Source organism: Anabas testudineus, chromosome 17 (assembly GCF_900324465.2).
Source record: "Anabas testudineus chromosome 17, fAnaTes1.2, whole genome shotgun sequence".
Classification (NCBI taxonomy): Eukaryota; Metazoa; Chordata; class Actinopteri; order Anabantiformes; family Anabantidae; genus Anabas; species Anabas testudineus.
In genome coordinates, this window is record NC_046626.1 from 12,071,842 (window position 1) to 12,095,884 (window position 24,043).

General features: G+C 40.5%; 1 protein-coding gene across 3 annotated transcripts; it reads left to right on the plus strand.

Annotated features, from left to right (window-relative positions):
• Positions 1-1,218: 1,218 nt before the first annotated feature.
• On the plus strand, positions 1,219-22,770 carry prkag2b (protein kinase, AMP-activated, gamma 2 non-catalytic subunit b). 3 transcript variants are annotated; one of them, XM_026373625.2, is made up of 16 exons: positions 1,219-1,468; positions 3,132-3,197; positions 4,910-5,168; positions 12,653-12,879; positions 14,800-14,851; positions 16,056-16,162; positions 16,812-16,893; positions 18,068-18,126; positions 18,222-18,267; positions 18,677-18,731; positions 18,819-18,945; positions 19,127-19,292; positions 19,385-19,422; positions 19,553-19,699; positions 19,794-19,887; positions 21,367-22,770. In XM_026373625.2, exons 1-16 carry the CDS (start codon positions 1,250-1,252, stop codon positions 21,396-21,398), a joined length of 1,776 nt encoding a protein of 591 aa, XP_026229410.1. In that variant the 5' UTR covers positions 1,219-1,249; the 3' UTR covers positions 21,399-22,770. The 3 variants fall into 3 exon arrangements, 2 of the variants coding, with proteins under 2 accessions (XP_026229410.1, XP_026229411.1); XR_003299699.2 differs by having other exon boundaries at positions 1,220-1,468; positions 19,794-19,977; XM_026373626.2 differs by lacking the exon at positions 3,132-3,197 and having other exon boundaries at positions 1,221-1,468.
• The last annotated feature ends 1,273 nt before the right edge of the window (positions 22,771-24,043 follow it).

Sequence of the window (24,043 nt, forward strand, 5' to 3'; positions counted from 1 at the left end):
AAGAAGAATATGAACATTTGCTAAAATGTCCATTTATGCTAAATTTATGCACTTAAACTGGCCATGTAAAAAAAAAAGATATACTTTATTGATCCCTTTTGGAAATTGTGGTTGGACATCTGCCAGACAGTACATATTGGTGCTACTAATGGGTTTCTGTGTCTTGTCCAAGCTTACTAAACTATACTTCAAAGACTTTGTAAAGCAGAAATACAACAGTCCAGTAATACCTGGAAGAGGAAGGTATTTAATTACAACAGAATCCCCAAAACAAATTACCCTTTAGCTCTATAACTAAACAAGCTTATCTGTGTCCATTATATTTCCCTTTTAACCAACCCCAGAACTGGGATTTTGAAAATAACTAACATACCTTAACACGTGACAGCTGTTTACCTTCTCACCTACTGAGGTAAACTGCGGAGTTCCTCAAGGTGCTATTTTGGGTCCCCTTATGTTTGTCTTTTAGGTAACATTTCTTGTTTCATTGTCATATACAACATTAACCAACTTAGCTTGCCTTTCTCCAGTATTATCCAGCTAACATCATAAAACTGGTTTTTCATGAGCCTCCATATAAATATATGAATATTCAGTCCTGCTTAAACCATAACAGCAACATCTCAGTGACATACTGTGCCAATGCTTGAAGGTACATTAAAAGCGTGTATAAGAATCCTGTTTACACACAATAAAAAGTATTTCCAACTCTTTATTATAATCTTGACACTGCGGTAAGATGTTTAAGTCACAGACATGACAGCACGGTGACAGTGGCCTGCAGACATCTTAGTCACACTGACATCTACTGGCGAGTTATCTGCGAACAGCTGACATCTGTAGTTTGTTAAAAGTTTGATTGCCCTCTAAAAACATGTTTTCCAGCCTGTGTGTCCTCGCTTTTGCCTTTTTGTCTTGTTTTGCACCGTACAAGGAAATGGTCGTGGGAGGGGGAAGAAATAAGAAATAAGAAATAAGAAATAACACAGAAGCATGTGAACCCTCAGCCTCACTTCCTTATGAGATGACTTGTTTTTATAAGGATTAACGAGCAGTTTATTGAGCTTAGGGAGCCAAAATACGCGGACGAAAGCGTCTTGGGATGCAGTTTTATTTCCTCTGTGGCGATTCGTAAACATGGCAGAGGACCCGCTTGTGTGTGTGTGGGGGTGCAGACCGTGACATAACACCTGTGCGCGGAGCGGTGCCCTGCCTCTCCTTCGCCCCGGCCGAGCCCACTTCCTGGTGGATGAGGCGCCTCCAGCGCTGTCGTAGTAAGCAGAGCGGGCAGCTGAAGCGAAGGTGGAGGCAGCTGTTGATGGTCTGCGGGTTACAGCGGGTAGTTAGCCCACTTTTTTTTTTTTTGGCCACTTTGGAGATTAAAATGGGAAGCACGGTGATGGAGTCCGGCAAGGAGAGCTCGAAGAAAACGCCAAAGAAGAGGAGAAGCCTGCGGATTAACATGCCAGTGAGTCGGTGAAGTATCAGCTAATGTGGCTTCGTACTGATGCTGGTAGCAAAAAAACAAACAAACAAACAAACAAAACAAAAACAAAGACAAGCTCGACTTGTTGTTGAAGTTTTAGTGAAGCCAGGACCGGGGACTTGTTAGCCTTTATCAGCCGTCTGTAGCGGAGCAGCGTGACTGACAGCTGCACCACGTCAGGTCCAGCTGCCTCCAAAATGAAAGTCGCTCATCCTGCAGCAGCTCGACCAGCACCAGAGCCCAAGACTGGTGCTGATTTATGTTTGGACACTTTGCTTCTTGGTGTTTAACGTTTTGCATCAGTCAGAGTTGGCCACGATGACACAACACACCGAGGTGCTGGTGTCATTGTGGCCAACTCCCCCTGCTGAGAGCTGCAACTGATGTTTATTTACATTACAGTCATGTGGTGGTTATTATGTTTTTTATTAATGCAGTCGTTTGGGGAGTAAAATAAGTCTGGGAATTGTGATATTAATGGTAAAGCTCCATCAAGTTTTGCAGAATCCAAGGTGAGGTCTTCAGATGTCTTGTCTTGTCTCACCAGCACTCCAAAATCAAAGATGATCACTCTGCAAAGATCCACAACACATGAAAGACGTACCCCTAAATAATCTATCTAATCAATTCAGGCACGCTTTATTTTTAAGCGTCACTTAAGATTGATCATATTTGTTGCAGATGAACCGATTCTCTAAACTAATATAGACATCTACATATTATGAGGAACAGCAAGTAATACTAAGTAAAGGAAACAGAGTAGTCTACACCAACAAGTCATCGTTCATTATGGTTACTATGAAGGCCTTTACTTATTTAACGTTATTCCAGTGGGGCAGTTTGAATCTGTGCATTGAATAGTATTACTTTAGTCAAGGTCAGAACATCTCCTGGAGAGAGAGAGAGAGAGAGAGAGAGAGACATCTGTAAGCAGACGTAGGTGAAAAGTAATTTGTTTAGTCTTGTACCATTGATAACAGACATATTACTGTTAAAGTGTGCATTTCCTTTTATAACATGAATCAGAACAATGTTTTCAAACTCAATCATACAGTCACCAATGTAACATATAATTTAAAATTAATGGATTTGAAAACTTCAATGTGAGCTTTAATGATAAATTCCTGTGCAAGTGAATTTATTGGAAAAATAACTTCCCTAATCTGATGCAAGCTTGTGGATAAGACACTGCTCATGGAGCTTACCATCATAATATAATAATAAAATATTGCACAACCTGGTGGAAAACACTCCTACAGCTGCACAACAGATATCAGAACAGGTTTGCATAGTCAACTAATTACACCTGTGTAACTAAGCTGCCTTTCAGCTGCATCAAGCATGGTATCACGCCGCTAAAGTGGAATCTAAAACCCAGCCCTTGGTATGGGGAAGAAGGTTGTTATGTGTTTCATATTATCTCTGTGGTGGCAAAACATGTTTATCTTTTTTGAATGGCTGCAAAAAGCAGGCGGCCTTAACTATGTTGAGTTTCACTGAAACAAATTCAGTTTTAACACAGCTAAAGCAACATTCAGCAGCAAAAAAAGACATTCGTGTAACCTGGTATGCCGTTTAGTTTTTCTGCTATATTTCCGAGTATTTATAGCTTTATCCCCCTAATGTTGATCTCTCTTATGTGCAGGACTTCGGCGCATTTACGTCCACACAAGTGGAGACGAGTGGCTCGACCAAAAGTGGCGCTCAGATGGTACAGAAGAGATTTTTGGGTGTAGTGATTTCTGTGTCATTATTTTCCATTTGCTTGCCAATTGTTTGTTTTCTTAAGCTTGCCTCTTCCCTGCACATGATTTATCTTGTCTCTTTGGCTCTTGTTTGTTTGGCTTTGGACACACGTAGATGGGGATTTGGGACAGCAAAATATTACCATCACAAGGCCTCCCTCCTGCTCTGCCAACTCTCACTGGCTCGCAGTAACGTTACGCCCACTGTGTCCTGTCGTAGCAAGATCGCATACAGGAAATTGATTTTTTCAGGCAGCAACCTCTTCCTACTGTCTGCTGAAATTGATTTCAATGGGAATAATTCCTGACCATCAGCCCATATTGAGCCACAATACATATTTCAGTTTAATCTCAGGAACATTTGTACGGTGCTGGTAGAAACCTGCATTAGCTGGTGTTTTGAAAGAACTGATTTATATCCAGACAAAATGCTGATAGCTGGTTCGCTTGACTTAACAAGCTCTTGCACAATGACAGAGTTGGAGTTGTTGGCAAACAGTGGAGATGGGTGTGCACTCGAGCTCCCTCAGATTTGTAACAGGATTGGTTTAAACAGAAAATGTGTGTGTGTATGTGTGTGGAGTAGGGCCGGCCTTAAGCAAATAACATTGTGAGTCCCTTTGTTGCAAATTCAGTGAGTGAATGTGTTTTATTTGTGCATTTTCCTTTTTATAGAGCAGCAGCGTTTATTGTTAATAGTTTCATATAGAGTAGTTACTATACATCCACCCACATGTTTCCAAAACCCTCTGTTACATGTCCCATGCTTTCCATAAATACAGTACAACCCTGAGCTAGAGATCACAGCGTGAGAGCCCACAAATGGTTAAAAGATTTGTTGTTGGCATATCCCGAGCAGACATCAGGCCGTGGTGGGAGGAGGCTCCCTGTGTCTCCAGCTAGATTGGCTGCCATCGCTCATGTTTTGTTTTGCTATCCGCACAGTGAATCAAGAAGGACTCCTCAGTGTGTTTACGTGATATCGACCTCACGCAGACAGACTTAAAAACACAGGAAGTCAAAATGAACAATCTTGTCACTACTGTTTACCTCAGAGAAGTTCTGATTGTTCTGATAGTGACCTGGTGTTGCTGTTAAAAACATGTATTAAGAGCGAGGTCATTTAACATGCTTCACATTGTAGCGCTGTGTCTTAGAGGGAAACAGAGAAAATCTGGTTATGTACAGTGTCGTATAAAATGATTGGAAATGTGGAACATTTTATCTGGACAAAGCCTAAATTTCAGTATTATTGGACTTGAGCTCAGTTAATGTCTGGGACATTTGTATTTGCAGACAAAATAAGATGTTAGGTATTTGTTGGGTTTGAATACAGTGTTGTCCAGGATGTGAAATGACTAGAAAGAAGTGCAAAATGTTGTATCGAAGAGCTCTCTGGCCTTATTGCATACCGCCGTTTATAAGATACCATTAAGTGTTACAATGTGGCTGACTAAACAAAATGTGTATAAAAAGGAGAAGTGAACAGAATAGCAGTGTGCAACCAACAGCTGTAATTTCACAATAAATCTCTTCTCCGCATTTGCTTATTCAGTTTAAACATTTGTTCTGGTTCTTGTTATCTGCTTAGTTCTGCAACTGTCTCGTATGTTATTGTGGGAACACACTGTATGTAAACTCAAGTGCATGAAAATAAAATCCCCTAATTGTCTCTCAGGCAGAGCGCTGCATCGGTTCAACCAGCCCCAACGCAGGAGTGTCTGCAAGGAGCCCTGTCAAGCTGCCCCCATGTCCTCAGTCCGCTCCAGTGCAACTAAAGACAAGCTCAGGTTCACCCAAAACGCTCTTCCCATATCCTTCCCACCAGGATTCACCGCCAAAGTCCCCCCGCCGCCTAAGCTTCAGTGGTATCTTCCGCTCCGCTTCATCCGGCTCCTCACCTGCAAGCCTAAAAATCTTCTCCAGAACCCGGAGGGGTGAGTTTAAAAGCTACTCGTTCATGCATGATGGCTTATCTTTGTGGAAACTTTAAAGAGTGCGTCATCTGGTCATAATGCAGATCAGTACTAATATGTGCACCAGCAGAGATCTATGGGGAAGATAGTTGCAGGAAGTAAGACACAATGGATGAAACTGTGTTATGTGATTATTGGGGTTTTCCTGCTCTATGTACAAGGTAGATCCTGTATCTTTTAGACTGGGTTCAGATAGTTTGCAGCAGTCATAAAAACATAACAAACATTGCATATAACTGTGTCAGTAAGAAGGTAGAAACCAGGGTTACTGCATGTTCAAAAAGAAAAACCCTCCACTTGTTCAGTGGTGGCCTGCAGACCAACACAGTCACGAGAGAGAGATGTTCTTTCATTATCAGTCAACTTATTGATGTCAGCACCATTCTCTAGGAAAAGGAAATTCCTTGCTTATTATATTGTTTGAGTCAAAGTGGAGAGAGCATTCCTATCATTGAGTAGGGTATTATGGAGCCAGTTAACGTTACAAGACTCCCAGCCAGAGAACATTTTTCATATTACCATTAAAACCCATTAATGCCATGCTGGTTCTGCTGGTACAGTGTGTGCTGTGATGGTGAGATGAGGCAGACTATGCAGAACAAGGCCTTTATTTTATGAAGAGCAGACATATCGGGCAGATTTTCAGCTCCATGTATTTGGGTGTCTGATTATTGCGTAACAACCAACAAACCAGTCTGCTTAAGTCAGCAACAGCCCTGCTGGAAGCATCAAACACGCATGAGTCATATGTTTTTGGCACATACGTAAATCCATTCTTCTCTGTTTCCTTGCAGAGGGTCAGTTTGGCATTGGTTGGTGTAATAGCTCTGTTAGGGCCAGACCTCAAGAGTCAGCAAGCCGTTTCCTCTGGAGATTGTTATTGATGGTAACCAGAGTAAAACACACCAAAACACACTTAAGTGTCGTGCTGTCATGCCAGCTACTCAGGATCACTGGTGTCTGATGTGGTTCGAGACGGTATACCCTCTCTGAACTAATGATGTGGCTTTAAGTGAACGCTAACGATTATACAACAAAGTATTCCTTTAAATGAATGTCATACAGGAAGTGAGTGGGCACGCCAGCGTTTCTGTTTTAATGGATATTTTTGTAGAGGGCCGTGCTTTCACCACAAGGGTGTGCTGACGGCATAGTCTTGTCTTGATTTGACTTTCAAATGAGTGTTGATGAAGATGTACAGTGTTTGTTTTACAAATAATTACCATTTCTACACTATTACTTGTATATATAAAACTTTTTTTGAGAATTTACTGTGTTCCTAAGTATCTTTTATATATTACTCATTGGTTGAGTAAGGTATCTATAGTTGTTTCAAATATGATCAGAATGTCTTCTCATTATTAGCTGGTCTAAATATGTGTTTTCCCCTCGCCTGGACATTGTCAGTCTCTCACTGCTGAAGGCAACTCTAGTGCTTTCATACCCTTATCTGGAAATGACCAGACTCACAGGAGCTCCCCACATAACCATGCGAGTTTCTCCCCCCTCTCTCTCAGCTCTCCCTGTTGCTACTGTGTGCTGTATGTTGTCAGTAAATAAAAGAACTGGGCAGTTTTGACTGACCAGATTTATAAAACGCAGACCTTACATGGGTAGGATCCTGAATTTCCCTGCGTGGATTAATAAAGTTTATCTTGTCCTATCTTATGATGATTTTTTTTTTGTGTGGATAAGCTAGGCTAGGAAAGAGCTTAACAAAATATACCTTGGACATGCAGCTGTGTTTTTAATAACATCTTTAAATCCTCCTGGATCTTAAACCTAGCAACCCTTTATGCAAGTGGCCTTTAATTAATGAAGAGGTGTGTTGGGTGTGGTTTTGCAACCTTGAAACATTAGAAAGACTTTTTAATATATCGCTCTCTTGTACGACTCCACCACCTACTATAACCTCAATAATAAATATATAGTAGAATTATCACCTTTCTGACAGTTTCAACAAAAACTGAGAAGTTATACTACTATTAAAAGTAGAATTGATGGCAGAGCTGCTTTACTGGATTGCATTATATTATACAGGTACATTGTACCTAATAATGTGGCCGGGGGGGGGGGGGGGGGGGTTATATTGGCTATTGAACCTCTGAACGGAGTGGGACACTTGCGTAACATGTTAATTGAGATCTGTACTGGACATGCTGTAGCATATGTGAGCAGAAAATACTGAGTGGACCAGCTGTTAAGGGTAGGGGAGCATGTGGTATTGAATGGGAGCCTTCTGATCAGCTGACCGAACATGGGGTGTCCCCCTGCTGTCATCTGACGGGGGCTGGCCTCTGCAGCATAAAGATCGGGCCCCCAAATGTTACAGACAGCTACGTGCACAAATGGCAACACTACAACCTTTATGTCTTTATTTGTGAACGCTTTATCTGCAAATTCAGAAATAATTTATTGAGCTTGAGAAATTATGATTGTGAATATCTATTTGAAGACAGACTACGACAGACATGTCCGCTTTGAATCAACTCTGTGAGAAAAGGGAGGGCAGTAGAACAGGAGGGTGGGGAGATGTGCAGCCTGAGCCAATCACTGGTGCATCCCTCACAGACAGGCCTCCTTTTACAGGCTGTGGTCGCGCGTGCTGTATTAAAGAGATACCACCTACAGCTGCACCTGACACTTGACAGCACCGAGAGGGGAAAAGGCGCTCCGGTCTGACCTAGTTGTTATTTGCATCACTTGCCAACAAGGATATTTCTCTGCTGGAGCTGTGTGGAATTTACAGCTTTCATACTCTTCAAGTATTCTCCATCAAATATATGAGCTGACATAGACAGTGAACACTGCTTTCTATAAAAAGCAGCACATTTCTTGATCCATCAGTTGGAGGCATTTTTCACATTTTCAGTCGTCAGTTGGATCTGTTTTTTGGTTTTTATCTCTGTAAAACGTGTTCACGTAGAAATGGAGTGAGACTCACTTTAAGATGTTTCTGTGTCTCTACCGTGATGCGGATGGCCATGGTCAGATTTTGTTTTGAACCCACAACTTATTGCTTTCCATGAAGAGGTTTGGCAGCCTGAGGCGGAGCAAGAAACGGAAGGATCAAGATGGGTTAGGAGGGAGGCTTCAATCTGAGGCACTGTATCTGTCTGGTAATGTGCTCAACAACTATTAGGATTGAAGACTAAACAAAAGTCAAAATGAGAAAGCATTTATATTTAAGTGGGTAGAAATCTGTCACTAACCTATCATATACTTGTTAAATGCTCTTTGTTTTGATAGTTTAGTTTAATTTAGTTTAGTTGTGCTTGCACAGCTGTATAAAACTAAAAAACTAAGAACTGCTTAGACCATCGACCTCCTCCAACTTTTATATATAAATACATATATAACTTCACTCAACAAAATACAATAAATTGTGAGTTAAAAAAATAACTTAAGTAAAAATAAATAATAACTAATAATCAAAAATATCCTAGCTGTAACTGGGCAAGAGGCAGGGTCCAGCCTATCGACCCCGAACAGGTAATAATTAAAATAAAGATGACAAAAAAATGGTACCTCTTCCTTTTACAATCCCCTAATTACTTAACATTTATAACATTTACCTGGGAAATTATAAATGAAATGAGTAGATAAGTACAGAGAAACCAAAGTTAAACTGAGATTTCTTATACAGTACAGTACAACACAGGACAGTTTCAGCATATATACTGAGCAGGTGTCTTGATAAAATATCGCCAGTATTTAAGATGTCCTATGAGAGTAGACAAAGACTGAAAAGGTATAATTTACATGATGAATGCTCTATAAATGGGGTTGTGGCCATGACTAACAACTGGGAAAGAAAACATAATTCATTGGAAAGTGTCTCAATTTTTAGATGGTGTGTAATTAAACTTGGGGTGTTAGCATCATGAATCTAGTATAACTACAAATGATTTTATGAATTTTTATCATTTTTATTTATATAATTTATTTTCTAGGAAGTAATGAACTATTTTCTGGTTGTAACTAACTGAAACCTGTCACAATTACACTAAGGTAAGGTAATGTGTAAAAGCCGATAATATAAATGCTTATTAATTAGAGGACTTCAAAAGGTAACGTCGGGCCACAATTGTAATATTGTTTTTCTTCCTAAAGTCTTGTTATATAATGCAGAGCCCGAATAGAAAAATGTCATTTGAAAATGTCATTTGTTTTGATTCAAGTCAAAATATAGTGATATAGTGAGTTCATTGTTTCTGGGTCTCCTTAGAATAGCTGCTGCATTTTGAAAACCTTATTATAAGATAAGCTGTAAACATTTATGACTACCACTGACACTCATGTTTGCGAGGTGTCTCCTGTCTCTTAATAATGTTTGAGAAAGCCGGACATGACCAGTGACCGAGGTGACGGGTGCCAAACAAGCACAGATTACAAACATGCGGGCTTAATGCAGTTAATTGCACAGTGCAGGATCATAGTGTGACGAGTGAAGCACGGGGGGCACATTGTTTGGCATTCAAGTGGCACTTTATCACAGACTTCACAGCTCCTGATTTAGAGCACGTCTGACCTCTGTACATGAGAGGAGCAGAGTGCTGTCATTAATGAGGTAAATCCACATGTGGCTGTATGACTTCAGCGTAAAGACGGTGCACAATGTGGGGATGCCTTAACCTAAACCCTTGATCCACAACCTGTATGCTGTGCTGCTTATATTGCTCAGTGCACCCTTTGAGAGAGTCTACATGTGAAATTTCAGTTCATTAAAACGCTGTGTGTCCATGTGAGTTCTGCTAACTTAAAGGTTTTGGCATTATGCAGTTCACACACTTAGGTGCAGCAGCCTGTGCTTGAGTGTATCTAGCACATGAGTTTAAAATCCTCGAAACCTTTAAAGCCTCGTGCTAATTGGGGTTACTAACTGTTTATGTCACCTGTTGCTTCATAGTTTACTCACCAGTTTTAACCAGTGCCCCTATACAAACATGGCCATTCGCAGTTGTGATTCATCATGTTTCAGGAGCTGGCTAAAGAACACTGTCCACTGGGCCTGTAGTGGTCTCACTAACTTTGACGTCAACCAGTGAGGTCTCGTATTCCCATAGTCAGCGTAGCCCCACATGACTGTGCCCCCTCCGCCTAATGGGGCATACAGGCTGAGAGGATCTGCTTTTATTGGTGTTGCAATAAAACAGCAATGTTGTAAATGACATCAGTACAAACAGGAGAGATTAGATGATCACATTCCTCTAATTAACTGCCCACATCTCAGAGTATTTTGTTCGTAACTTCATATCAGGGCTGCAAACTATTATTTCCATTAGTCATTGTTTTAATGATTTGTTATGTATTTGATCCTCTTCAAAAATATTTAGTGTGTCATACAGAACTATGCAGCAAATAACCACAGCTGAGAAGCTGGAATATTTCACATCTGTTCTTGCGAAATAACTTAAAACTATTTATTGGTTATTAAAATAAACTGCAACACAGTGTTTGTCATCGCATCAGAACAACTTATCAGTATGTAGTATGTTCTTAGATAGCTTCACACTAAAATATTACTTTAGTATTTTGTTAAGTTAGACTGAGCGAACTTCTTACAGCGCGGCATCTGCTTCCTTTTTTTCGGACTAGTGTCTGGCAGGCCACTGCTAATCAGGCTGAGGAAAGAGTTCCCAGTGCCTCTGTTATCTCCTCCTGTGGAATGTGCCACAACAGCGTGGCTAAAATAAGAAGGCTACACAGCAGAAGCCGGTGCACGCCAACTAAATGTCAAGAGATAGTGTGGAGTGCACTTGGACAGACCGAGGAAAACTGTTCGCTCAACACTCTGAGCCTCAAACGCTACTCTGGATTATTTTATTTTTATTTAATAAGCTTTGGCAGAAAACTATTTTTTTTATTCATCACAGCAAATTAGGTAAAATTACTGCACACACAGATTTGAGAGAGAGATTTTTGTCCTGCTTCAATTACGAGGATGCACAAGCTTTTAACCTTTAGCTGGCAATCCCGGACACAATGAAAGTCAACTTGAAGTCTCATGGTGGAGGCTTTTGTAACGTGCATCATTGTCTGGCCTCAGAAATATGTCAGCGGGTTAGAGCCGCGGCTGCTCGAGTGTCGCATGTCACCATGCGTAAGATTGTGACGCCTGACGTGGAAGAGCATGTGGTGACAGTCATGTGACGGACACCTTCACCCTGACACTTTGGCAGGAGTAGCTGCATCACAAACAGCTGACTGTTACGAGGACTTTGAGTTCACAGTGGAACAGGAAGAGAAGATGAACTGTGTCATTCATTCCTTCATTTATTTCATTTTCTAAAATTATTCCATTATATATATATATATATATATAATATATAATGAATACGAAACGGGATTAAATGGAAGCTAGAGTTTTTAAATAAAACCAATTACTTAATTTCGATACTACAAAAAAAAAGGTTATTTAAGATTCACAAGTTTGTCATGAAGGATTAAACCCACTTGTTCCTGAAGCAGAAGGTGGCTGCAGCATCATGTAGTTTGAGGAAGAGACTTAGAATTAAAAGGGAACTCGTTTAAAGTGTGTATGTAAACTAACTTTTAGACAAAAAGTCCGGCGATGAAAACAAGTGTAAGATTGAAAGGCACCACGGCAAACAGATCAACAGAAATGAAAGGCTCTGCACAACCACACACACACACGGGTGCTTTCAATTCCAGCTAATTAGACTGTGGCTTGGGCTGAAATGGGTGGAGCTGCTGCCTCCTCCTATATTCCCACACAGTGTTCAGATACGTTCCAATTTGAAAAAATAAGTGAAAACATGTGTGGGAATGAACCATGGGAGTGTAGGTTCTTTTTTTCTTTTAATCAGGCTTCACGAAAAGCTATTATTCAGAAGAAATAACTAGCTGTTTAGCTCCCGAGTAAATACTAAAACCCCTCAATGTTTAGTTTTATGACTTACTATACGTTTCCTCTGTTGTTGTTTCAAACTGGGCCCTTCATTCCTGCTACTGTTGATTGAGTTACTGATAATATAATTAATTACAGGAGTTCAGATAAGTCATTTTTCTGGCAGCTTTTGTTACGGTGCTTTTTAACTACCGGCCCCCTCTCTCTCTGTTAATGACTGGGCTGCACATATCTCTGGTATTTGTGTTGTCTGTCAGTAGTCGGGACTCTCTCAGTCCCTGATGGACCAGATATGCATTCTTCCTCTGAGATACCATGTGACAGCATTAATGGTATCAGCAGCAGTCACAACTGTAGCACCCCAGTGTTGCCAACTAAGTCAGTAGCGTCACTCCACATTGCATCTCAGTGTCACTACTCAACACAAGCGTTGCAAAGATAAATATCAGAGCTGGACCGCAGCACATCGGTGTCGATGCTGCTGCCTTGGACAAGTCTTTGTTGAAAATTAGATTTAAACTCTGACAGGCATCTTACCTATAAGAAACTAACTAAACTAACAAACTCTCCACAGCCTCTGGAATCTCCACACCACCAACCACCCCGACCCAGGCGTCCAGCCAACCTGTTTTCACTCAGGATGCCCAGCAGAGTGGGCCCAGCCCCGAACGCCTGGAGCCAAGCTACCGATCCCACTCCCTCTCCACACCTCCAGACACAGGACAGCGTCTCAGCCTTCCTTTAACTAAACCTCCTCTCAGTTCATCAAGCACTGTTTCTGCTTACTCTACCTCACCACAAGTGAGTCTCACTGAAAAAAAAATGTTTTAAAGAGTCAAGAAATGTGTCTTAGTACACTTCAGTCACTGTTTGTGGGGTCTGAACAATAAGTTCCCAGCAGCTTATAACTAAAAATGCATGAGTTCTCCTAAAATAACTGTAAAAAACTGTTTCTTTGCCTTAATTTAATATTAGTAGTATGAGAAAATGTCATGAGTCATGTGATGTAGAAGCTGATTTCCATTTTCCTTTGTGACTATAAAAAGGTGACCTTACATGCCTTCAGTCTATGACTCATATGCTGTTTTTCTCTGAGTCATAGGGGTGTGCTTTGACAGCGGTGAACAGAAAGCCTAGATGATGCAAATCTCTTTAATTCAGGCTCTGATGCTCGAGCATGTGGTGTGTCAACAAAACTGTTGCACTACTAGCTCTGAGCTCCGGCGGCAGGACAGAGAGTGCAAATATTGTTTCAGCATTGAAGCAGTCTGAAATAGAGCTGAGCTAAAACGAAACTTTTCCCTGAAGCCTTTGTAGGATCTGAGTTAGGGTGTGATCTTGATTCCCTGCAGCTAGTGAGGAGTGACGTCGTGACACGTTGTGCTGATTTAATGAATAATTATCTGCACGCCTGTCTTTAGCGGTCTGCTGTGAGTGATTGTGGACTCTAGCCAGAGAAGGTAAATCAATATTTCATCACCAGCGTGGTGTCCTGTTGGTATTAACATCCAGCGATTCATAATGGTGGTTGAAGAGTGATGAGTCAGTGCCTGTCATCCTCTCTCTTCCCACAAAACCCTCGCTCTGGTCTACATAAAGGCGGCTCCCAAAATAATCCTCTCGTGCTCGTAGTTTACTTTAGCAGTATTCAATTTTAAAAGCAATTAATTGACTGGATTTGTGCATAGCTGCTTCCTCGGAGTCTGCTGTAATACCCGGGCAGGCTGTGTGCCTGCTGTGATGCAGCAGGGTGAGATTTACGAAAGTGCAGGAGGAGTTTTTGGCAAGAGAAGTGCTGTGTCACTATTGCAGGGTGACGCTGGGGACTGTCAAACATCCCAATGCAGGTGTGTTTGTATCACCGCAGTGGCTCCATGTTGAATATTCTGGAAAATTAGGGACCAGTGGAAATAATAGATATCAACGAAGACGCATATCTGTCTGCATGACGCATCACATTTCATGCTGGGAGGTCACCTGTGCTGCACGTAAGCTGCAAATACACCATTTGCATGATTTCCTTGTGCTGTCGCTGCCAGGATTGTTTTTGTCGACCTCCGTCCCCGCGGTCGTGGTGTCTTTAGAAATGAACCCTGAGGATGTGACCAGGCATCCCCAGCTTCTTGCTGCTAAGCAACACAAGGGATTTCCTAATATGGTGAAGCACCCAGGTTGCTCTGCACGGAGAGGCGTGTCCTCAACGCGTAAAGCTTCCTGCTTTTTTTCCCCTGCGCCCCCCCCCTCCATGTTTCATGTGAGACTTTTGCTGTGGTGAGTATTATATGGCAGATTGGGACTTTAAGAATGAAATCAGCTGATTCACTGTAGTGGGATTAATGCCCACACGCGTGTGGAGCGGCTGTCTGAGCGGCGTGCAGACATTGGTTCCCCCCCCGCTGCACCAAATGGATCAGGACTGTTCCACTTCGACTTTAAAGGGGTGTGTGCTGGTTAATAACAACGTACCAGTGAAGTTGCAGCTTTTTCCACGGTACCTCAGTGTAAAGAGAGGAGCAAAGGGGGGGGGGGCTTTATGTAATCGGTGAAACGCTGGTGGCGCACGTCATGTTGGAGGTTTCGCGTTTGCGCACCGCTCTCCGTGTGACCACAGTCTGCTGGAAAAGTCGCGGCTCACTCACAATTTCGCCAAAGTTTTGTCGTCCTCCCCCGTGTGTTGTTGTATCTGCTGCAAACGTGTGCTCTTCTCTCCCCTTCTCACAGATCTACGGTTTTTTCGAAGGCATGCTGGAGAAACTTGAACTAGATGATGACGGTAGGTGAAGGTGGCTCACACACGGCTTCTCTGTCTGTGCAATTAGTCCGAGCTCCACGGGAGGTAGAGGTGGGATTTATTATCAAGCTACCTGGTTCAATGTGTGGCTGAATAAGCAGGAACAAAGCAGATGTGCAGTTAAATCTGTTTTGAAGACTTTATTGGTAAGTCGCTGCCCCCACAGAGATCCAGCGACTGATCTGCTTTAAATTACATCAAAACCTGAGGAATTTCCTCCACATGCTGCAGATTTAACCGGTGTGTTGTTGTAACCATCAGTTCTTGTAAAGTAAATTAAATTCTTTATATGTCAGTGTCTTATCAAACTATTAAACATGTTGCAACACATGTTTTAGGGAATGCTTGTTTTTTTTTTTTTTTTTTTAAATGGAGGACCTAACATTGAGTTCATAAACTGTAAAAAAAAGTTATTTCCTGTTAGGTAATCAGACACAAGAAGAATGAGGAAAAGAAAGAAAAAATATGAATTACTAAAGTTTTCCCAGTCAAAGGTCATAAGCTTAAAAGCCAAAGCAATTAGTAAAGAAATAAAAAAAAAAACAAAAAAACAAAGCACTGACAACAAAACAATGTACTTAAAGACATACAGATGGTTTGTGTTATTTAATAATTGAAATAAAAGGCGTGGACATAATAATAGAAACACCTGCCGGTATAGTGCATTTCAGCACCATCACACAGTTGAATTGAATTTCAAGATAAACAAAATATTATCTCCTACATAAAGATTGAATTAGTTGCAGGACAGGTTGCATTAGCGCGGTCGACTTTTAGCTCGGTGCGCCTAATAAATGTATCCGACCAACAATCCTAAACAGGAAGAGCAGTGATTCTTTTCCTGGACGGAGCTGTTTTAATTTGTGCATTGATCTAATGTTAAATCTGAATCTGATGCAGTCGCAGCCCGTTTCACCAACACACGTGAGAAACTTTGTGATCTGTGAAGGATCGAAGCTCCTGCAGTGCTCTGCTGTCTGTGTGTTTTTCGTTATGTTTTTTGTTTTTCCACTGTTTCCTTCTTGTTGGTGTAATTATCACTAAGATGGAGCAGTAAAGTGGCCCAGGTCCATAATGGTTGTTTAGGCTCTCAGTGTGTTTGTTTCCACTCTCCTATTATATATTCCCTCGGAGATTTCTCCTTCCTCTAAGAGTATTTTCCTGCTTCCCCCCCCCCTCTTTACAGCTGCTGAACCTGAAAGTGATATTTACATGCGCTTTATGAAATCCCACAAGTGCTACGACATCGTCCCCACAAGCTCCAAGCTGGTTGTGTTCGACACAGCACTCCAAGTTAGTACTTTCCTTCTTTATCTCTCTATATCATGTCTTCATTTTTTTTTTCTAATGACACTTTTGACTTCATGAAAATCTTCCGTTTTGCTGCAGCGTTATGTGACAAAGTCAAACGTTCATGTGATTTGAAGGTTACTTGTCGTGAGAACTAAGACAGACATTCATCCTAAGTTAATGTTCAGTAAAATTAGTGGGATTTCTTTTTTTTTTTTTTGCCTCAGAGCAGTTTCTATGAGATGGTTAATGAAATTGTCGTGTTGTTAAAGTTGTTAAACAGTAATCCTGGGGAGGTTTGACCTGTTTGATGTGTAGATCTTCAACCACTAAATCCACAGCTGCTAAGAGTCCGGAGCCTTTATCTAAAAGAAATGGAAATACTAAAACCAACAGAAAGCTGTCAAAAGTCTGAACTAGGTCATAATTGTTTAATCCGTAACATGTCAAGAAAACGGTAAGAACCTGCCACCACATGTTTGGAGAGTCCAGGATGAGATCTTTATTTTTTCCCTCCACATAGAACTGATAATTATTTTAAATAATCCCAAAACCACTAATTTGCTTAATTCAACAACACAATTGAAAATCAGCAGATTCATATTTCATCTCCAGTATTTTCTATAATCTAATTGGATCTTTAATTTGACAGGTTAAGAAAGCGTTCTTTGCCTTGGTGGCCAACGGCGTGCGAGCTGCTCCGCTATGGGACACAGAGAAGCAAAGCTTTGTGGGTAAGATACATAAAATCTGTCAGCTCTTTATGGCTTTGTCAGAACTGCTCCTTTTATGTAAAGCTAAAGCGATTGGGCCTGCAGGAACATGTTTGTCTAGTATTAAATACCCTTTTTTTTTTTTTTTTTTTTTTTTCTCAACACGTCTGATAAGTTGCTCGCCTCATTACGAGGTGCACGTCCTGAGAAAAGCTCAGTCACTAGCCCTAATATTACTACTGTATATAAAATGATCCGTTCTGCTTTATTTGTGGAAAAGTTTCATTCAGGAAAATGTCACAAATAAGTAAAAAACATTTTGCACTGTAGAGTTTCAATTCTGCTGTAAACCGAGAGAATTGGTGAATGCTACAGATCCTTAAATACTTACACAGCCTTTTAAAAACAAATGTGTTCATGTGACTGGTTCTTGCATTGTGTTTACAGTGTGTCCAATAGTAGCCATAGTTTTCATATTATTATTATTTTAAAAATGGAGATAAGTGTTAAATTTGTTGCAGTTCAGGTCTAAAGCTCCAAAGAAAGGACACAGCTTAGAATTGTTACCTTAATGTAATGTCTTAACCGTATCAGTCGACACATATTTGATCCACTACTTAATTATAGAAAAACAATGTTATGCTAACTTTTACTTTACAGATTCCGTAAACGGAGATGTAACGCGTCTTTGTTGTGCCACTGCAAAATGAGCACAGAGGCAACACTGAGTATTAACGCTGTTGGTCATGGCTAGTGGAGCATGATGCTATATTGAGCAGAAATCATTGGAGCCGTCATAAACCATTAAGCGCCATAATGACTCGTCTGTATTGACCAGTGCTCCGACAGTTGGATATAATATTTAACAATAAAAGATAAAGGGAAAAGTCTCTTTAGACCTTAAAGGAAAAATAAACCTTCTGTTAGTATGAAAGTACCCAAAGCCAAACGCGGGGCGAGTTGACTGTGCTGTGCTGAATAGAGTTTATTGCAAGTCAGCCTGTGATGAATAATGAATGCCAAGTCAGCGTGACGATAAAGCAGAGGGGGAGTCAGTGATGTGTTGTTCGAACCACACCCTCGTAAACGTTGTCTCTTCTACCCAATTGCACATTGCCTGGAGGCACGGTGCCGTGTTTTGTTTTGTTTTTTTTGTCATAGATCCAGTGTGTTTCACTGCTCGCTGTCATTGCAGGAATGCTGACAATCACAGATTTCATCATTATACTACACAGATACTATAAGTCTCCGATGGTAGGTCCATTTGATAGATCACATTTGCATGACAGGCTTTTTTTTTTTTGTCCCATCGAGGATTTCTTTTTTAAATCAATTGTCCTGTATTTCAGGTGCAAATTTATGAATTGGAGGAACATAAGCTTGAGACATGGAGAGGTACGTATCATGTAAACACGAGACTGATTGATGTTATGTTGCGCAAGTAAAGAGGTACAAGCTATAAGGTACCACTGCACTGTATGTGAATACCAAAGTAAGTAGAGAGATTTAAAATGCAGTAGACAAGTTCTTTGAACTTAAATGTTTAATGTACAGAAGTTTTTGTGCAGTTTTATGGAAGTGGGCAGTAGTAGCAGTAGTAAGCCTGCCTTCAGGGCCTTGTTAATTTGTAGCTGAATGAGCTTCCCATCTGCCACAGCTGATCATAGAGCGGGTGAGAGGGATTACCAAGGATGGTACTGATCTTGTTCATCATGCAGACTGTCCAGTCTATTCTTGTGTTTTTGTAAGCGCTGCACTACTTTACAAGTATGTCCATAATAATTTTATTTTCCTTCCTAAACAGAGGTGTACCTTCAAGCAACATTTAAACCTCTGGTCAACATATCGCCTGATGCAAGGTACGTTGTTAAAATATGAATATATTTTATTCTTTGTATTTTGGTTCGTATTTGTGCAGAATTTCATCATGCTGTTTGTATTTCCAGCTTATTCGATGCAGTGTACACCCTCATCAGAAACAAGATTCACCGCCTGCCGGTCATTGATCCTGTCACAGGGAACGCACTTTATATTCTCACACACAAGAGGATCCTCAAGTTCCTCCAGCTCTTTGTGAGTGAATGTGAACACTGTACTTGGTTTTGATTCATATGAATGATTGATCGCTCCAGTTGCTTTTACTGTCATGTCCTTTCACAATTTCTCTGCTTCCCCCTAGTGGTCAGTGTTTGAATTAATAAAGTGGGATTGTTGTGGTGATCTGTGTCCTCCTGTGTGCATTTGTGTACCGTAGATGTGTGAAATGCCAAAGCCGGCTTTCATGAAGCAGACTCTCGGAGAGCTTGGCATTGGTACGTACCACGACATTGCTTTCATCCACCCAGACACGCCGATCATCAAAGCGCTCAACATCTTTGTGGAGAGACGAGTGTCTGCTTTGCCTGTAGTGGATGACTCTGGTGAGATCACAAACTCTGTTACTGACTGTATGTATGTTATTATTATTTCTGAATTCGATGTTACTCAGTGGGATTTTTTTGTTCTCTTACAGGCAAAGTTGTGGATATTTACTCCAAGTTCGACGTGATTGTAAATTAGAATCTTTATACTTTTCAGTTTGATACCAATTATAAGAAGCAAAACTAAGCTGTGATTTATTGCCTCAATTTTATATAATGAATTGTCGTGTGTGTGTGTGTGTGTGTGTGTGTGTGTGTAGAACCTGGCTGCTGAGAAAACATACAATAACCTGGACATAACGGTGACGCAGGCTCTGAAACACCGCTCTCAGTACTTTGAAGGAGTCGTCAAGTGCCATAAAATGGAAACGATGGAGACCATTGTGGACAGAATAGTCAAAGCTGAAGTGAGACTCTGACTCTTTCCTTACAGTAAATACTCAAGGAAATATTCTTTTAGGGGGTTTGAAGTTAATCCGTCAACATGTATTTCTACACTAGGTGCATCGGTTAGTGGTAGTGGATGAGCGCTCGAGCATCGAAGGCATAATTTCCCTGTCAGACATCCTCCAGGCCCTGGTGCTCAGCCCTGCAGGTATAGATGCTCAACATTGCTAGCCCCAGCTCCCCTTCTGTCCTGGACCCTGAGCTCTCTCTCCCCACCTGCCCTATTATCCTGCCTCAGGTAGGAAACGCACCTGTTTTGCTTGGCTATAAGGAGGCATGGTGCGTGTCCGACGTCCTGTTTGTCCTGCTGGATGGCGCTGTGTGCCGCAGTGTTGTGTGGATTTGTGCCTGTCATCCTCTGTCAGGACAGAAAACAGAGCCTCTGGTTCAAAAACAAACTCACTGTCTGCTCTCCACGTAGCGCGATGAAATATAAGTTGGTTTTCAACATACAATAGTGTGATTAGTGTGAATAGATACTGCTTCAGTTCAAGGCTGGATAGGTAGATTGACGTAAACGGTTTGCACACAGTGCAGGAGTAAACATTAATAATAGTCTCCAAGTAGGTCAGAGGGGATCTGCATTGATTTTTACATCTCAGTTTGTTTACAGGTCTTAGCATACAAATTGAAATGTGGAAATAAAAAACTTTTTGTAGTTCCATAGTGAACTGTGCAAGATATATTACATTTACATGAGTGATGCTATTTGAGAGTTGTGAGATCAAGATCAAGGTATCATTAGGTTTGTCCTTTTGTTCCAATTTTTAATCTCTTTTTTTTTTTGTTTGTTTTTTTTTTTCAGCTTTAGCAGCAGGATTGTGACCTCTGTCTGAAACTGAAACACAAAAACTAGAACATTTCACTATATTTGGTTTATAGTAGGTGTAGTTTTTCATAGCAAGCTCTACTTTGATGTAAATACAATTTGTATTGATACACTTACACTTACACGGCAATTAACAGATGCTTTCATAGTCAGACTGGCAGAGCGTTAAAAGAAAACTTGGTGCCTTCTGTGTTTTATTTATTTATACAGCATCACCGTATACATTTTAGAATTTGCACAACCATAATTTTGTGATTCTATCCAGTCTACTGCAGCTTTTCACTAGATCTATATAAAGTCCAATGGGACAGTCGCTGGGGCTTCAAAAAGAATGATAAATGTTGTTTTTGAAAACGGGAAGCTCAGTTTAGACATCTACATGTCGTCATATTGTACATATTAAAAGCGGGCAAAATTCTGCTTACTCTAACTTATTCCTGCTGGGTGCTGTGCAAAATGAAGTCATTACAACTTGCTATGAATACTGATTCATGAAAATAAATAAAGTTAATTCAACATGTCAATGTGTTTAACTAGAGATTTATCACAGTTTTGAAAGCATAAATGGTGTTTTTCTTCTTTCTTGGCAAGATTCTGCTTCACAGTGACAAGTTATTGATAAAGTTGCATTAAACACAGTTTTTAATAATGCAAATAAATGAAAACATTTAAACACGATTTGGTCTTTAATGACCGTAATCCTGTCTATGCTACACTATGTGTATTTTAATAATTTCTTGTCTCTGTTGAATACTATGGGGTGTTTTTTTTTGTTTGTTTGTTTCCTCTTCTCCACAGACTCCTGTAAAGATGAGAACCCGCCTGAGTGAGAGAGAGAGAGAGAGGAAGCGTCAGTTGAAGTGGAGCCGTGATGGGAGTGAATCAGTTTGAAGGTTGACGTAGGGAGCGTGGGGCATGCAGAGCCGGTCTGAAGGTCCCAGAGACGCCTGCAGCTGATGCACTGTAGAGGCTTGGAAACCAAAGAGCTAGACAGCCGAGTGAAGTGGAGTTCCTGCACTGAGGATTGATTTTCTGAGATATTATTATTTTTGTTTGTTTGAACGCTGATCAGATGCACACACACACATACACGGTATACTTTACATATACTGTACATATACGCACACACAGACACATGATGGTCAGACGGGAAAGTTGAGAAAGGTGTGCTGCAGGGTTTTGGGTTATGACCATGCTGCTCTCATCGGTTGATTTTAGTCCCAATTAGTGAATGTTAACCACCACCAGGAAGAAGTTTCCTCAGTATTTGCTGAAGAAAAGGTCATAGTCACAGATGCAGCTTAACCTTTGGTAGCAAAACTGTCCTTCACCTACAATGTGGCCATTTTATGACTTGTCTTTAAAAAAAAAAAAAACACTTTTCCAGTGCCAACATGGAGCACTCAATGCCCAGTCTGCATTTGTGCCTTTTGTTTGTGCTGCCCACACTCGTTTCAAACTGTATCTGTCTTTTGCCCATTTGTTCTCAGAACACTGCTATTATTTGGACTTTTAAAGAAATTGTTCATGTGTAATGTTAAAGTAGTCTAGTAGCATCTCTTGCCTACGCTTATTTGGTTGCTTTTAAAATTTTAAATCATGTGTGAAATGTCATTAGTTTCTCATGAATATATCTTATTCTGATAAGAAAATTAAATCAAAATCATTTTGTTGGAGTTGTGCGTTGGTCGGAGGCAGATACGATAAATAAGGATTCAGTCAGCGAAAACGTAGTCATTGCAGATTAAAGATGAACTTTGTAACGGTATGACAAGATGGGAAATGTCTTTTTAGATGTTGAAATTTCAGTAATTTTGCTATTTCAGATAAACTGATCATTGCAAACGTAAAAAAAAAACAAAAGCAACTCTGGGTTGTCTCAGCTGTAGCTCAACAGGACTCATCTCCATCTCTGATTGTAAATAGGACCGTGTTCGGAAAACGTGTTACAGAAAGCTTTATTTTTACGAATGTGTCAACGTGTTTAAAGAAACTGCAGTTTTAATTATTATTATTTTTGTATATATATAAATATATATCGTGGCAAAATGTCCGGTTCAACAAAACTTTGTATCTTATCAACGTGTACTGTAAATGTGCAAGCATGACAAATGACACTTCAGCAGTATGAATGTTCTTTGTTTTACTTTTTTCTATTTTTCTGACTGCAGAAAAATAAATGGACACTGAATGTACTTTAAAGCCTTGTTGTTTCATTTTACACCTTCTGTAGATGGGAAGGCTCGTCTTCTGCAACCTGTGAAGGTAACTGGTTAAAATGCTGCTTTAAATATAGAGACCGGCTTCTTTCATTTGAATTTCAATACATCATTCATTTGTTTATTTTTCTTCTCTACATATGTATGTGGACATCAGTTGTCTTCATGGAGTAATTTACAATGTGTATTTTCATATTAGCTGAACTAATCAGCAATTAATAATATTTTTTTCACATATTTTGCAGGAATACTGTCCAGCGTTTGTAGAAATGAAACAATGAATAGATTTGTTAATCCACTAAACATTAATCAGTCAGGATTTTCATTATCAATTAACAGTTTGTCATTTTTCTAGCATTTATTTGTTCCAAATGTGCATTTTTCAAACACACGATGGCTGAATCTGTTTAACAAACTATTTTCATAATACACTTCTATGTCTTCACTCAAACCTTTGCAGTAGTCTCCTGATTTTGCATTTGATTGTATACATACTCAACTTAACCCACTCCACAAAACAGAATTGAAAACAGTTTGATGTTATGTGTGGTAAATGTCATGACATGAAGGTGTTTCTCTCTTCAGCAGTTCGAACAGCATGTGTGGGTTTGATGCTGATAACAGACACGATCCGTAAACCACACATTTTCCATGCCCGCTCTCCTGCTGATTACCATATGATGTGACACTAGATGCTTGTTTCACTAATTTCTTAAACATTTTTTTTTACTGGAGCGGATGCCTGAACGACACACAGACGGCCGAGCAGCCATCGCCAAGGCTGTAAGCTGTTGTGCTTTCAGCCTCAGAGCCTTGTCTCGTCGTGGCATGCTGCCCTAAGGATATTTTAGAGCAGGGATAGGCGACCATGTGCCAGACTGTGCTGAGAAAAGACTGGTTTTTATTTCAGCTGAGCAGGACAGCAGCTGATACATTTGCAGATGATCTGATCAGTGAAATCAGCTATCATGAAAATAGAGTCTGCTTACTGTGTTTTTTGGGGGGAAGGTGTGTAGCAGCCACAAGGTGACACTGTAGCACACAGTTCAAACAGTGAAAGCCTTCACCTGAAATCAGGGTCTGCAGTTGATCCCATCCAGGCGTAGTAAGGAACAACTTCATATTTACATTCCAGGAAGACATAAAAGATTAATGAGCAGTGCTCTTTAAAAAAAAGAAGAATCAATCTTAAAGGAAATTGCTTAGATTCAGCAGGATGTTTTAATGCAGTGAGGGTTGCCCCTGAATGAGGCGAA

Bases quoted from the DNA above. Each gene is read 5' to 3' on its own strand.
- prkag2b (XM_026373625.2), top strand. From the start codon at position 1,250: ATGAGGCGCCTCCAGCGCTGTCGTAGTAAGCAGAGCGGGCAGCTGAAG. The intron at 18,732-18,818 runs GTACGTTGTTAA...TTGTATTTCCAG, and splicing joins AACATATCGCCTGATGCAAG to CTTATTCGATGCAGTGTACA. The intron at 19,293-19,384 runs GTGAGATCACAA...GTTCTCTTACAG, and splicing joins GCCTGTAGTGGATGACTCTG to GCAAAGTTGTGGATATTTAC.